Source organism: Eurypyga helias, unplaced genomic scaffold (genome assembly GCF_000690775.1).
Source record: "Eurypyga helias isolate BGI_N326 unplaced genomic scaffold, ASM69077v1 scaffold51131, whole genome shotgun sequence".
Taxonomy (NCBI): domain Eukaryota; kingdom Metazoa; phylum Chordata; class Aves; order Eurypygiformes; family Eurypygidae; genus Eurypyga; species Eurypyga helias.
This window is the reverse complement of record NW_010233778.1, coordinates 2236-16323: the sequence shown is the minus strand read 5'-3', so window position 1 is coordinate 16323 and position 14088 is coordinate 2236. Positions and strand designations below refer to the sequence as shown.

Below are 14088 nucleotides of genomic sequence, written 5' to 3'. Positions count from 1 at the left end.
GTTTCAGCAGCACACAAAGCTGACTGTCCTCCTTCCAAACTCAGCCTGGCTCTGTGTAGCTCTGTTATCATGGCAGTATGAGTGGGCCGGTGGGACCTGCACTGGCATGTGCAGAGCAGTGGGATGCTTCAGGACATAGGATTTTATTTTTGGAGGGGGTGTTGAGCTGTGTGCAGTGAAATAATGCCTAAGGTTGTGTTTTGAGCTTTGAAATACATGTGGGCTCTTTCATCATCTCTTTTAATCCAGTATCCAAGTTGGCTACCAGTAAATGCTGAGGGAGAGGGTATTACAAGTGAACTGGGACAGGGCGGTCTTTTCCCTGCTGTGCTGTCCCGCTCCGTTAGTCGTGTGGATTGCAGGGCTTCCTGTGCCACCATTCTGTAGGTCACCATCAGTTCTGTTAAGCTGCAAAGTCTGTTTTGAATCTTTCTGTACTTTTAGTCTCTAAAGCACCTTGTATTTCCATCATGCAGCTGATACAGCATCAAAAAACGCTTATTAGCAAACGAGTGTTCTTCTGCTCATGTTTCTTGATTCCCTAAATGATCACTAAGTCTTTAGTGGGAAAAGGAGGTTCTCCTGTGTGTGCTGGCTGTGGTTTGTGACTGGTGGGTAGCTCGCCGGCGTGCGTACGTATCCAGTCTTTGTGGTGCTTGATGTAGTGAGCGTAATCTCTTAGGCTGTTGGGTTGTGGTTAATGAAACACAGTAATAGAAACGGTGCTTTTGAGGCAGCTGTTCTCCTGCTGGATAGAGAAATGAATACGTGGCACCTAGGTATTTGCACTGGTACCTTGTATCGGGATTCTGTCTGGAGAGCAGTTTGCAACACCGTGAAGCACTCAGCAGCTTCATAAAGTTCTTTTCTGACTGAGAAGCCACTTCAGGAAGCTGTTACGAACAGTAAGTAGAGCAGGCAACAGTGATCCTGAAAATAAGCTCTTTTTTTTAAATGAAGTACGTGCCATCTTTGATTTCAAATGCTGACAGAAGGTCGATCAGGATGGTGCTGGTTTCACAATAAATCATTCCGTTGTAAAGAGACAAATCTGCCAAGCTGCTGAGTCGTGGTGAAGTCACTGCTGTGTCGGTCCGATGCATGCGCAGATGAGGTGCTCAGAGATGAAAGCATGTGTGGATCTTTCCCTTCTGAGTCGGTCAAGAAAAGCTCTAATTACATAGTGGCCACTTACTGTTTGGGAGGAGTTGTTAATTACGGTGGCATCATCAAGTACTCCTGATTAGCAAGTGCGATTCCATTCTATGTGCTGTTCATTTTTTTAATTCTCTAAATGGCTAACAACAGTTGTTAATGGAAAAAGAATACAGTAGTTTGACTGTAGTTACTGGCTGTTGCTGATAATGAAATCCTTCACTATGGTGGTTTGTTGTCTTGAGAAACAAAACCCATTAGCAAGTTGTCCAGTTGTTCCTGCTAGCTGACCAAATAATACTGGTGACTGACTTTCTAGGGTATTCAGTAGAGCAGTGGTGTTTATGAGCACCCAAGCCTTCGATCCAGAAAACGTTACCCTAGAATTATAGATTCTATATTATAGGTAATATTGAGCATTAGAAAAGCAAACCAGCCAAGATCCTTCTCGTAGGAGCTGCAGGTCCTGCTGTAGAAAGGTGAAAGGTGACATCAGCCGTGGGGAGGAGCTCCAGTAAGACTATGTCAGATAAATATTTTGTGGAGTTTTTGATAGTTAAGTGTGGTAGCAGCAGTCTGGGACCAGGAGCTTGTTCTCACTATGGCGGTACGCATTTAGAACAAGAAACAAGTTGACATGATGAGGTGGGCAGAGGAAAAGATGAAGTGATGAGGTGCTGAGGTGGTCCGTCTGTAAAGTCTGAGAGGTTGTTAGAGCAGAAATAATGAAAGTAGCAGGGTTACGGAGAGATTGGGGAATGGATCGAAGTATCTGGGGACAGTGTCCCAAGGGAAAAGTGGTAGAACATGATCAGAAGGACTGCGAGACCAGGTTGCAGGTAATGCTGGGGATGGAGAGGAATGGAGGAGATCTTATTAAAATTACAAAGGGTAATGATTAAGAAAAAATTTATTCAGGTGGCAAATAGCTACAGTCAGTAATGGCATCGTGGGGGGGATTGTAAAATCGAACTCGGAGCAAAGGTATGCCAGGCAGCTTCGTGTGAGCTACTGCCAAGCAGTCCACCACGTGTCTGAGCTCAGCACTACCCCCATTCACCCTGAGCAGGTTACCACCCTGAGGCCTGACAGCGGTGAAAATCTCTGCATTGTTCAAACTGACTTTCCTTCCAACCACTCACCAGTCAGCTCCCCATTTCAGAGGTGTATTTAGTCTGGGTGCCAGAAACTCAAATTTTTTGTGGAGTCCGCTGTTCCGAGGGAAATTCTCAGGGATGAAGTGCACCCTGCAGCTTGAAACTGTATATTTTGTCTGTAAACAAGTATTTCAGGTGAATGTGCAACTTGGAGCTGTCTTATATGAAAGTGTGTCAGGAAAAACAACCTATTCTGCAATATCTGCCCCGGTAAGCAGTTGCTGAGGTAAGAGCATGAACACGGGCAGTTGATGTGAACAAGTTACAGTGTGAACTGGAGCCTTTCTCTTCTAAAATAAATAAGAGGCAACACTTTTTTGTGTTGCAGAGTAGTGTGGCGAATCTGAGATCCCGCTTTGAGGGTCTCGTTATGTTGAGATCGACACGTTGGCACTTAATTCTTTGATGTTGTGCTCAGACCACGTTTTGCTAAATGTCTGTTTATTGCTTTGCACAGAACTGTTTCGCGAGGCGTGAACTTACAGGGACTAAACCTAAACTTTTTCAGAAACGACGTCCGATCAGAGTGACATCGAAGGACGGATCAGGGCCCTGAAGGATGAACTACGGAAGAGGAAGTCTGTGGTTTACCAGCTGAAAAAGGAACAGAAAAAGAGACAAAAGGAGAGACTGAAGGCCCAGGAAGCCAGTTTGATCAAACAACTGGAGGTTAGGAAAAGAAGGGCGAAGTAAAAGATAGTTAGCCTTGGATAACTCGCAGTAGTATGGGTGTTGCTGGCAGGATATTGTATCAACACGGTGAAAGACACGTCGCTGTGCTAGAAGTGTGACTCTGTTCTGGCTATTTAACTGTTTTCGATAATGAACCAGAGCCTTGAGGCAAAAATACATGTTTTAAAAGGGATCTTTAATGGGTTACCAGCAGTGTTAAGGGAAGGGAGCTTTTATATACGTTTATACACATTAGTTTCCTAGCCTGGAGTAAAGAGCGATGCTCATGTAGCTTGTTTTTGGAAGTGAAGTATTAAGAATTCTAGGATTCACAAGTGTACAACTTTAGGAAGCTAAATAGATTGTTTTAGAGAGAAACCGAGTGTATCCTGTATTCATTTAATAGGTTTTGATTGCTGAACTGTCAGTGTGGTTTAGTAGACTAACAGCTGTACCTGTTTTCCATGTGCAGTCCTATGATGAGTTTATCAAGAAGACTGAAGCAGAGCTGAGCCAAGACCTGGAGGCGTCGCCCACAGCCAAACCTCAGATTAAAACTCCATCCTCAGCTGCTGCCGAAAAACCGAAGATCAAGGCACCACCGCTCCACAGGTAACTGGGGTGTTGTCTTCTTTTTGAGGGCGCTCTGAAACTGCGGAATGCTGGTTTAGCAGAAACCCTGAGCGCAAGGAAAGCTGCTCTTCCTTAAAGCGAGGGGCAGGCAGTGTCCTGTTGACCTATTTGGTCTCATCAGACCCAAACCAGATAAGATGTACTGTCGCTGTAATCATGCGTATCTCATTTTTGTCCTGCCCAATTAGATTCTATTTTCAAGTTCTTCCTGAACAATACTTTTCACTTGTGCAAGAATGTGCCAAATAGTTGTATGGGTTGCTGACCCAATTTTTTCCCCCTTTTGGTCACCCATTGTGCACGCCACACCGTGAGGCAAACTATTCGTCTCCTAACTTAAATCTGCTTTAGATCTTGCTTGAATTCACTACCTTTTTAAAACCCAACTTCTGCGCTTCCTACTGTGTTTAAGTGCTTCATGTTTTTTCCAGCAGATGGTGCAATTTTAGTGCATTCACATAAAAATAAAAATTATTTCCTTTTTCTCTTCTTCGGCTGCAGAAAAATTTAGTTTGATTACTCTTCTAGAAGATTACTTTGCAGCACTTGTCCAACTCTCTGTCCCCATTCCGATTTTCTAAGGTCACAGTATGTTGACAACCCAAACTGTTTGTGTCATCACTGGTGTGGTATTATAATTATAGATGCTTGTATTTCTGTTTTTATCTATTTTTAAAAAAAACATACACACACTCTGGTGTAACCGCGATTCATGCAATTAGATATTTTTTAATTTTAGGCCTGAGACAGCTAAAAGCTGGAAATCACTGGCTGAATCGGAGCGATCCAGAGCATCTTTGGAATCCATTTCAGAACATGCAGGTATGTGACTGGAAGAATCTGTACTACGGATGAAGATCTTGAACACCGACTGTTCTAAACTCCTTTAATCTTTTCCTTCTTGATTAAAGAAGAGGTTTTAAGAGAGCGGGCAGGCTTCATAACACCATAATGATCAAGCTGTTATTTTTTCCTGTTTTTATTTAGTAGGCTTCTGCTTTTGCTGTTTCCTGTAAATTCAGTATTTGGTTTTACTCTTGCTGAGCTTTATGTGAAACCATAATTACGTGACAACCTTTTTCCTTCCTTTGCTTTCCGGTTCCTTTATGACTTGAGGAAAATAAGGAAACCAAAAATAATGAAGGCTGTAGGAATAGGTTTTTTTTTTTTTTTTAGATACTTTTCAGTATTTTGCTGTTGATCGTTATCTCATCGTTATTAGCTGTTTTAATCTTGGCTGATTTTGTGTCTTGCAAACCAGTAACTGAGCCCTCGCTCCCAAACGTGTTGCTCCTGTTCGTAGAACAGCTAGAAGTCATGTTTCCAAGGCACCAGTTGGTATCCGCTTTTAGCGTAGAAACCTTGATGGCAATTTTGTTGCCTGCGGTTGCAGTTTTTGGGAAAACAGTGGGGGTTATACCATCTGCTGTAATTCACTTTTCATTTTCCTTCAAGATGCTGTGTCATCGAGAAGTGAGAGATCTGTGTCTGTGCACACCAAGAAGGTGGCTGTGACAGATACTCATGCAGAAGAACCTTCTGGAGCATATTCCTCGTTTTTAATGTCACCAAGGAGTTCCAGAGCAGGATCTGGCGATTCCTTAGATAATGTTCCCTTATTATCTCTTCTCAAAGATGTGAAAGACATTAGCAGGGTACCCCATGGGTCAACAAACAATGCAGTAAATGTGGCATCCAGTGATGAGGCTGCCTTCAGTCATAAATCTGAGCTACAGGAAGACTTGGAATACCTGAAGTCCAAGGAATACGAGATTGGAGGTTCTCATGTGAAGCCTGTGGAGAGTTCTGATGTCTTGCTGACATTAGCTAAAGAACAGGAGAGCTCTCTGGACATCCTTCCAAAGCAAGCCCTCTGTTCTGAAAAGGAACATTCGCAGAAGGAACTCTTTGATTTGGCTGTGGGGAGTCTTAGTGGTACAGAAGGAATCTGGGGAGAGAGACTGGCAGAGAAAAATGCTGTAACTGGCTCCAGCGTGGAAGATTCTTTTCGCAAACTGAGCAGATCAGCAGAGGAAAAAAGTCACCTGCTGTCGGAGCAGCTGGGTAGTCAAAATGAGCCATCGTACCTTGAAGACTTTGAAGGATCCTCTTCCAGAAAGCAAGCATCGGTTGAAGAAATGCTTCCCGAGGAACGTTCCAAAGATGAGTTTGAAGCATCTCTCCTGTCTCCGCAGTCACTGACGGGGCGGTCACAGCACACACAGACCAGCAGAAGCAGATCCACCAGCCTTGGCAGCGATGGCGAAGTCAGTGAATACCTCAGTGACAGGTCTTTGTCTCTCTCTGGCAGCTTGCATTCAGAGGGGTTGTTAGAACTCAAGTCCCCAACAGAACTTATAAAAAATACTGAACGCAGAGATGTAGAGCAAGAACAAGCCCCTGCCGAATCACCGCTCTGGGCCTCTGTTTCGATCGCGGAAGAAACGGATAGTTTGCCAAACTTCAGCATTGGCGATAGAGTACTTGTGAGTCAAGTCCAACCTGGAACATTGCGATTCAAAGGTCTGACTAGGTTTGCCAAAGGATTCTGGGCTGGCGTGGAGTTGGATAAACCTGAAGGGAACAATAATGGAACTTATGACGGTATTAAATATTTTGATTGCAAAGAAAAACATGGTATTTTTGCTCCTCCTCAAAAAATCTCGCACATTACAGAAAGTATTGATGGCCATTTAGACACAAATGAGGATGAAGACTCGTTCTTCGGTGACAGGCTGGAGAAGCAACACAAAGCTGAGCAGGAAGACAGAGGAAGTTCCAAACCTGCCAAAGAAGATGAAAGCCGGAGCAGAGATACAACGGAGAACTATTCCCAGGGTAAAGCTCCAGCAGACACAGCTGTTTCCGAAGCCTCAGGTGAGGAAGCAGTTGATGAGGAGTTGTCTTCTCAAGCAAGCAGCATAAAGGAGATTTCTGTAGCTACTGAATCGCTTGCCCAGGAAATGTCGGTGGTGGATTATCTGAAGCATGCTGTAATCCAGGAGGCCAGCCTTGCTCCCCTCGTTTCTAGCGGCGTGGATGAGATTTCTGCTGTTCAGGTGGATGACATCTCAGATTTTCTGTCTGAAAAACTGGAAAGGCAGAAGACGCTGGGGGAAGAATGTGCGGAAAAGCTAGATGATCTCTCTCCTGGACTTGCGGAGAAGCCTGCAACTCCCCTTCTGGATTTGCTGACAAAAGAGAAGAGCCAGTTAGAAGCCCAGCTTCGAGTACCACTTAGAGAGGAAGAAAAGTCGAAAGACCAACTGGAAAAGGTCAGTCTGCTGACAGACAGTCTCCTTCAAGATTTTGTGAAAGACACTGTCAATCAGTTACAGCGAATAAAGAAGGTCAAGAATGAGAAAATCCAGCTCAGCAACCAGGAGCTCTGTGATGTGAAGGCAGAATCCAGTAGCCCATCCCAGCGGGAAGAAAAACAGGTTCCCAATGGACTGAATAACTTCTTTCTAAGTTCCGATTTGGAAGATGAAAGAGAAGAGCTTTCCTCACCAGACCTGTGTCCCAGACCAGTGAGTAACAGACACCTTGCATTGATTTTTCAGGGTCGATTGTTCCTTTGGCTGCTGATGATTGAGGAGCAGTGTGTGGCACCAGTCTCTTGTGTCCCAGGTTCTGTTTGGTGATGCAGAGGTTGCCTGTACGTGTGTGTCTGATGTGTGTTCTTGCGTGTCCCGGTTCACGGCTCGTTTTGGCAACCCCGCAGGCCGAAGGACGCATTTTGGCCCGTCGGAGTGAGAAATACTTCACTTGGGTAGCATTCTGCTTACAAGTTCAATTTGTATTTAATCCTTACCCTCAGTTTTTAGTCTAAAAATGGCAAAATGCAATAGACTGTAGTCCAACCTCTATCTGTTCTTGATATGAAATAATTGTCCTCAAACATCGTTAGTTGCTGTGGAGGTCATTAAGGTGTCAAGACTGCTTTATCCGCTGACTCCTGTAGTGGAAGTTCAGGCTTCCTCAGACCAACGTTACCGGTACAGACGCGGGGCTTGGCGTTTCTGCTGAGTCCCAGTAAACCTGTCTGCTTTGCCGCTGATCTCCATAGGTGGTCGCCACAGAAAGCGCCGGCCCGTTTCACCTACACAAGCACCGCTCAGTCGCCAAAACAGCCATCGGCTCCTAAAGCTGTTGGGCTGTTGATTTAGATGTGAGACTGCTGCGAAGTGAAGAGTTGGATGTCACATTATCAGTTTTTGAACCGTTCATAAACTTTTTATAAACAGTTAAACATCAGGACAGACAGTGGGCAGGACACGCAGGTTTTTAAGCTCTGCGGGAACCCTCTGAAAAGCATTCATCAGGGTGGTGGAAACCCCAGGTATTTGAGTCAAAACATTTCCAGCATTACTGTGGGCTGTTTCTTATTTGTCTGAGTATTTGGGCCTATGTTGCCTATTAGATCAGTAAAGCATTTAAAAATGTAAGTTGAGTTAGACAGCAGTGTGACACCGCTTTTGTATTGGCTGTGTGGCTCTTAACTCATAGGAGAGTCCGGTGTTCGGTGCCAGTGGTCAGGAAGAGCTTGCCAAGAGACTGGCGGAGCTGGAGCTCAGTCAGGAGTTCCTGAGTGTGCTGGGAGATGATCAAGACTGGTTTGATGAGGACTATGGCCTGAGTTCCCGTAAAGTCCAGCAGAAGCAAGCCGAGGAACCGGCAGTGCTGCCCAAGGTGGAGCCGCAGAAAGCGCCGGCGAAGGCGGGCGAGGAGCTGTTGGCCGTCCCTCACACTGCGGTGGAGGTGGAAGGTATGGTGCATGCAGCAGCTGAGGAGCTCTGGAGGCTGAAGGAGCTGGGTCATGATCCGCAAAGCTTCAGCCTTCACACGGATCTTAGTTCTACCCTCAAAGAGCAGGACACCGACACCATCAACAAGCAGGTTTATAAAAAGGTACGGTCTTTAGGCAGTTTGTTCTTGCCCTTTGAATGCTTGAACAACAAAAACCTGAACTTCTACTGCTTTCTTTGCTAAGGTGGTGTTTGATTTAACAAGAGAGATCTTTGGGGAGATCTTCGCGGAGGATCCTAATCTAAATCAGCCTATTTGGATGAAACCGTGTAGGATCACATCTGCTTACTTTCGCCGAGTAAAAGATCCAAATGATCTGGATGAAATCAAGGTGGGGAAAAATCTTTGTCATGCAGGTGACGTGAGGTGAAAAATACTGTACTAGCACTTGCCTGAGTGTTAGAAGGTCACAGCAGGTCTGGTCAGTAGGGGATGGGTTGAGAAATGAGGTTACCAACCCGAAAGGGACTTTGTTGAAATACTTTTTTACTCGATAGATTTGCCTCCTGTCCTCTGGGCTGCTACAGGTTGCTTTTAAACCTTAGTGCCCTGTGCAGAACTGCCAGGAGGACCTCGGTCTTACAGAATTGGTATGACAGGCTGCTGCCTTAGCAGGTTTCAATGGAGCTCTGTCCCGGCATATTGGTATGGATCCAACGGGAGGGTTGGGCCGAATGGGATGAGCTGAGGTTTTTACTCACACACCTATGCCAGCCTCGCTGAGGACGATGGGCGTTGCCCAGAGGGACACAAAATTTGGTTGGTTGAGGGCATTGTTGCATTTGGCAGCTGGAGTGGGTCTCCTGTTATTAGTGGTAGTGCCCAAGAAAGGACAAAACCCCAAAAAGCTAGAGCCTGGCTGGATCTAGGTTAAACTTGCGGGGGGGGCATTTGGAAAAATACCTGTCTGCCTGAGAAGGCTCGCCAAGGGACCATCCTCACAGCTCATCGGGGCACAGCTGAAGACTTCTCCTGTACTTCTGAAATCGCAGGGGGGGTGTGACTGTGTCTTCATTAACCTGCCGAAGATGCAGCCCGGTAGCTGTCTAGAGAAGACAGAAATCGTATCTAGATCACTCTGTTAGTTGAGAAGACTTTCAGAAGCATGTGGCAGGGGTGATGAGGGGTACAGGGCAAGGACACCAAACTCCCACCCTGCTTTACTTTCGGATTCTCCCATAAAATGAACCGTCAAGCTCCTGTTTGCACCGTTTAATTGAAAGCTGCTGTTCTCAGGACTGTTACAGCAGTGGGTGTCATTCCTCCCCTTCACCCCACCCCACTTGTGGATTTAATAATTGTTCTGGCTGTGTAATGCTGCCTCAAAGACTTTCACTGGGAGTTTCTTGCCCACAGAGCGTCCCTTTGCGCGACAGCTTTCTGGTGGGCTTTCTGTAGTGTGACTGTTTAGGGTGGGTGCTTTACGAACCCGTTTCACTTCTTAGCTCAAGTGTGATCCGTCTCCCCTTTGCCGTTCTCTAGAGCTTCATCGCAGCTGAAGTACTCAAGTTATTCAGCCTGAGGAAGGAGCCCAGTCACAAAACAGACTGGCAGAAGATGATGAAATTTGGGCGGAAGAAACGAGACCGAGTGGATCACATACTGGTCAGTGGATGCAAAGAAGCAGTCGTGTCAGATAGAGCCCGCCACGCGGAAGCGTGGCACATAGTTGTGTTTTTCAGTGTGCAGTCATGCTGTTTAAAGAGCACAGAGTGTGCGTGAGGTCTTGGTGGAAGGTGTTTGATTTCAGAGAGCGCCCTGTTGATGACAACAGAAGTCCAGTGCCGGTGAAGTACGGTGACTTGATTGAATTCGGTTTGTGCCTACTGGTTTGACTGGGCTATGCAAATTTGCACCCTCCCAAAAAGTTAAAAGCATGAATTTACAGAAGGAAACGTTGAAATATTTGACTGAGAGTAAACTTTAACTGGGATGGGGATATGTTTTTCTTCTTGCTTGAAGTAATGCTGTTTAAGTGGAGTCAGCGATAGCGAGAACTTAATAGACCGGGTCGGCAGCCTCTCAGTCGAATTGGCTTCGAAGAGGCCGCGTGGGAGACGATAATCCCTAGTGCAAGGGAAGCGGTCTGCCAGGTGGTCCTTCGGCTCCTGTCGTGCTTGTCACGAAGTAGCTGCGGCAGGGGCAGGTGGGCGTTAAAACTGCGTCAGATGGAGCGTGTCTGGCTGTGTACTGGTTTCTGAAAGTTACTTGTTGGCTTGTATTGCGGGATGATTAACATCTTTATTGGCTTTAATGATAGTGAAGGTTCTGCTTGGGAATATGAGTCGTCATTAACACCGTGCTTCACTTAATTATACCCAAAATTGATTCCACACATGCACACGTATAAGTAACTTCAAGTCATGGGTCATGCGAGCTTTTAATTGCCCATCAGTGGAAGGTTTCCAACACAGGCTTTTTCCCAGGGGTTTAATTCCAATGGAATGTAAATAGAATACGTATGTATAGGACCTGCATATCCTAGTACGCTTGATTCTGGGATGTGGAGGCTGTTAACGCATGCACAGAAAAATTTTATGTTTAGATCCCCATGAGAACTAATAGCACAACTATTATGCTTATATACCAATTTCCTAATTTCTTTGAACCGTACATGGGTTCAAACTGGAAAAAATTGTTCTAGTTGAAGGCATCCAAAGTGCTTTAGGTGCAATAAGTTTGACGTTCAGACGGTCTGGTCTGTGATTCACGTGCAGACCCAGGCATCAGAGATTAATGGAATTCTGTCAAGTTTGGCTCAGTAAATAATGTGTTTAGTCTTATTTTGTTCTCACAAGAATATGGTAATAAAATTTTAGCTGAAGGCTGGGAATAACTCCGTGAAGATTGCGGTATGCCATGCTTTGGGAATAAGGCAGTCTCAGTGGGATTGCTAACGAATTCACACTGTAACGTGAGACACTACCAGAGAAACTACTAACTGAAAACCTAAGGGGAGAGTGTGCAATTGCTCTTGCCTTGTTTTATTGAAATCTCTACAAAACGTGAACTATCTGGATAGCTTTCTCCGTCCCCTCATAAGCCTCCACCTTGTGCTTAAGTTCATGAGGATTTGTGTTATCACAGAACGAGGTTGTAGTAAGTGGGTGTAGAGGTCTGTGTGAGATCTGTACAGGTAGTACAGATAGAGGGACTGCAGGAGGGAGTAGCAGAGGGGCTACTGCTTCACGGTGTAGCCTTAAACTGAGAGGTCAGGTTTGGGGTTTTCCAAATTTTGTTTAAAGTAAATTCGAGTAGTTCAACACAGCAATTTCCTGAAAGAGAAATCAAGACTTTTTTTGGTAGTGGTTTTTGTAGAAGCATAGTTAGAAATCACAGGCGGAAATCCTTTGTTCCACATTTTTCTGAGATTTGGCCAATACCATAGAATCACAGAACGGTTTGGGTTGGAAGGGACCTTAAAGACCATCTAGTTCCAACCCCCCTGCCATGGGCAGGGACACCTTCCACCAGACCAGGTTGCTCCAAGCCTCATCCAGCCTGGCCTTGGACACTTCCAGGGATGGGGCATCCACAGCTTCTCTGGGCAACCTGTCCCAGTGCCTCCCCACCCTCTCAGAGAAGAACTTCTTCCCGATGTCCAATCTAAACCTCCCCACTTCCAGTTTAAACCCCTCTATATGCACCCCTTGCAGTGTGGGGGGATGTCATCTGAGCTGATTGATTCTCCCTGTTATTTTCCTGCTTATGAAGACAAAGACTGTTAAAATAAAACATTACCTTTTCAAAGCAGTGGTAAACATTCTTAGAGGTTAGCAGAAATGCAGACAAAGCAGAGGTAGATGTTCTGAGACATCTCTGAAGCATTAAAACATTAAGCACAGGTCCTTTTCTGTTTATTCATTTCCCCTTGAAGTATTACGAACCTTCAAATGAGTTTTCTGTTGAGACAACTATATATTTTTAGTGTCTTTGAGAGGGTTTCTGACCCAGGGGCGAGGTGTGACTGGGGGAGGGGGTTTGATACAGAGGAAGGGGAGTCTTGTACACCTCCTGCTGCAGGATATTAGTAATGATTGTCAAATAGTGACTTTGTCTGCCTGGGTAGTCAAGTGGCTCTAAAACCAGGAGCCATGGCTCTTTTGAGTTTCTTTTTGTTTCTTCAGAAGGCATAGAGCAGGTGCCACGCTGTTCTGCCCAGCTTAGTCTCTCCCTGATTGTTCCTGGATGCATCTTTCTGGATTTATCATACTAAACCCAATTCCCAGCAGTTCCTGTCTCCACCAAAGCTTCAGCCCCACGGGGAAGGGGCAGGGCAGTAGAAGCAGCCTGCGCTGGTGCTCACGGCTGCCTATTCCTGTGGATGACTGCCGTCAGCCATCGCTCCCACTGGAAATTAAGGATGAATCAGTCCTTCACCTGCTTGCTCTGCCTTGAGCTTTGCTGCTCCCTCCAGCCACTGCATCTTTAGTTGCATTTTCACTCTCGTCTGCTCTTTCCAGCGTCGACACCAACGTAGTTCACCGTGGTTTTCGGCTGGTGACAAAACCCCCACCCTCCTCCTCCTCCTCCTGTTTGCAGCAGCGTTAACCTCGATCAGGCATCTCTGCCGTCAGGAGGCATCTGCAGTGGGATTTCCTAGAGTGCTCCGGGCTGCTGGGGAGTTGTTAACAGCCGGAGCAACTGCAGCAAAGCCTGCCTTTCAGTAAGCACGTACCGGCAGTTCACGCTTACGAAGAGCTACGTGGTTTAAAAACAAGTTAAAGGGCCGTTTGGGTGTTTGCTTTCTTCTCGTGACCCTCGGGGTTGCCACCCTTATCGTCTGTATGCCCTCTGCTTGCTGGGAGAATCTCAGATGTACGCGTGGGCTGAGGCGCTGCGTTTCGGTACATCCGGGCTGCCTGGTCCTTTCAAAACCTCTTTTCAAACTACAGCAAGAACCCTCCTCTCTCATTTGAGTTCAGGGGCTAACAATAGACTGTTCACACTACTTGAGTTTTTTTTTCCTTTGGCTCCTCAGCCAAAACTCCCTGTGCTGATTCCTTTGCACAAACTCTGCCATTGCTTTCCCTGCCACCCCGCCTTCCCTTTTGTCTGGAACTTGAGACAGCAAAGCTCATGTGACAGTGCCAAACCCCTGTTTAGCTTTCACACCTGAGAAGCCTGCCAACAGTGGTGAAAAGCACTTGGTCTCCTGACCTGTTGACTCAACGACTAGAATGTTTCTCTCCGTGCACTTTTCCAGGCTCTCCAAGAGTGAAGGTCTGTGAGAAGGCCCCTGCCTTCCTCCTCCCGGCATTCTTATTTTTGGATTTTTGTACTTTCCAGTCTCCAAATGATACCCTTACTCCATAAATGTAGTTGATTTTGCAGATATTCATGGCTTTGAGAGTGAATTTTTGAAGGTTCCAACTTATTAATTTCCTTTCTGAAGTTTCCTTCAGATAATACTCTTCTAAGTGTTGTTTTTTGAGCACTGTGGCATTTATTAGATGGCCAGCAGGATCATGCTACCTCATGATCTCCTGATTTTTGAGTACATGCCCTCTTCTTTTTTGGAGTATTTAAAAAAACCCAAAGCGCACAAAACCCATACTAGACAGCCTTCTCTATTGTGTCACCGTGTATCTTTTCCTGTCGGATGGAATTCAGTTTCATTAAAACTGTCCTCCTCCTGACCTTGCCCAAACAGGGTTTCTCT

The 14088-nt window shown here is 45.7% G+C and overlaps 1 protein-coding gene across 1 annotated transcript in view; it reads left to right on the top strand.

The window, feature by feature from the left end:
- Positions 1–10031, top strand: part of LOC104517221 (centrosome-associated protein 350-like) — a gene marked incomplete at both ends in the record, with an annotated part of 11888 nt that extends 1857 nt beyond the window's left edge. The window contains 7 exons of the mRNA XM_010161813.1: positions 2821–2981; positions 3457–3596; positions 4357–4439; positions 5073–7147; positions 8127–8528; positions 8611–8757; positions 9909–10031. Of these exons, the coding sequence (XP_010160115.1) occupies positions 2821–2981; positions 3457–3596; positions 4357–4439; positions 5073–7147; positions 8127–8528; positions 8611–8757; positions 9909–10031 (3131 nt within the window). The remainder of the gene's footprint in view (positions 1–2820; positions 2982–3456; positions 3597–4356; positions 4440–5072; positions 7148–8126; positions 8529–8610; positions 8758–9908) is intronic.
- Positions 10032–14088: the final 4057 nt, after the last annotated feature.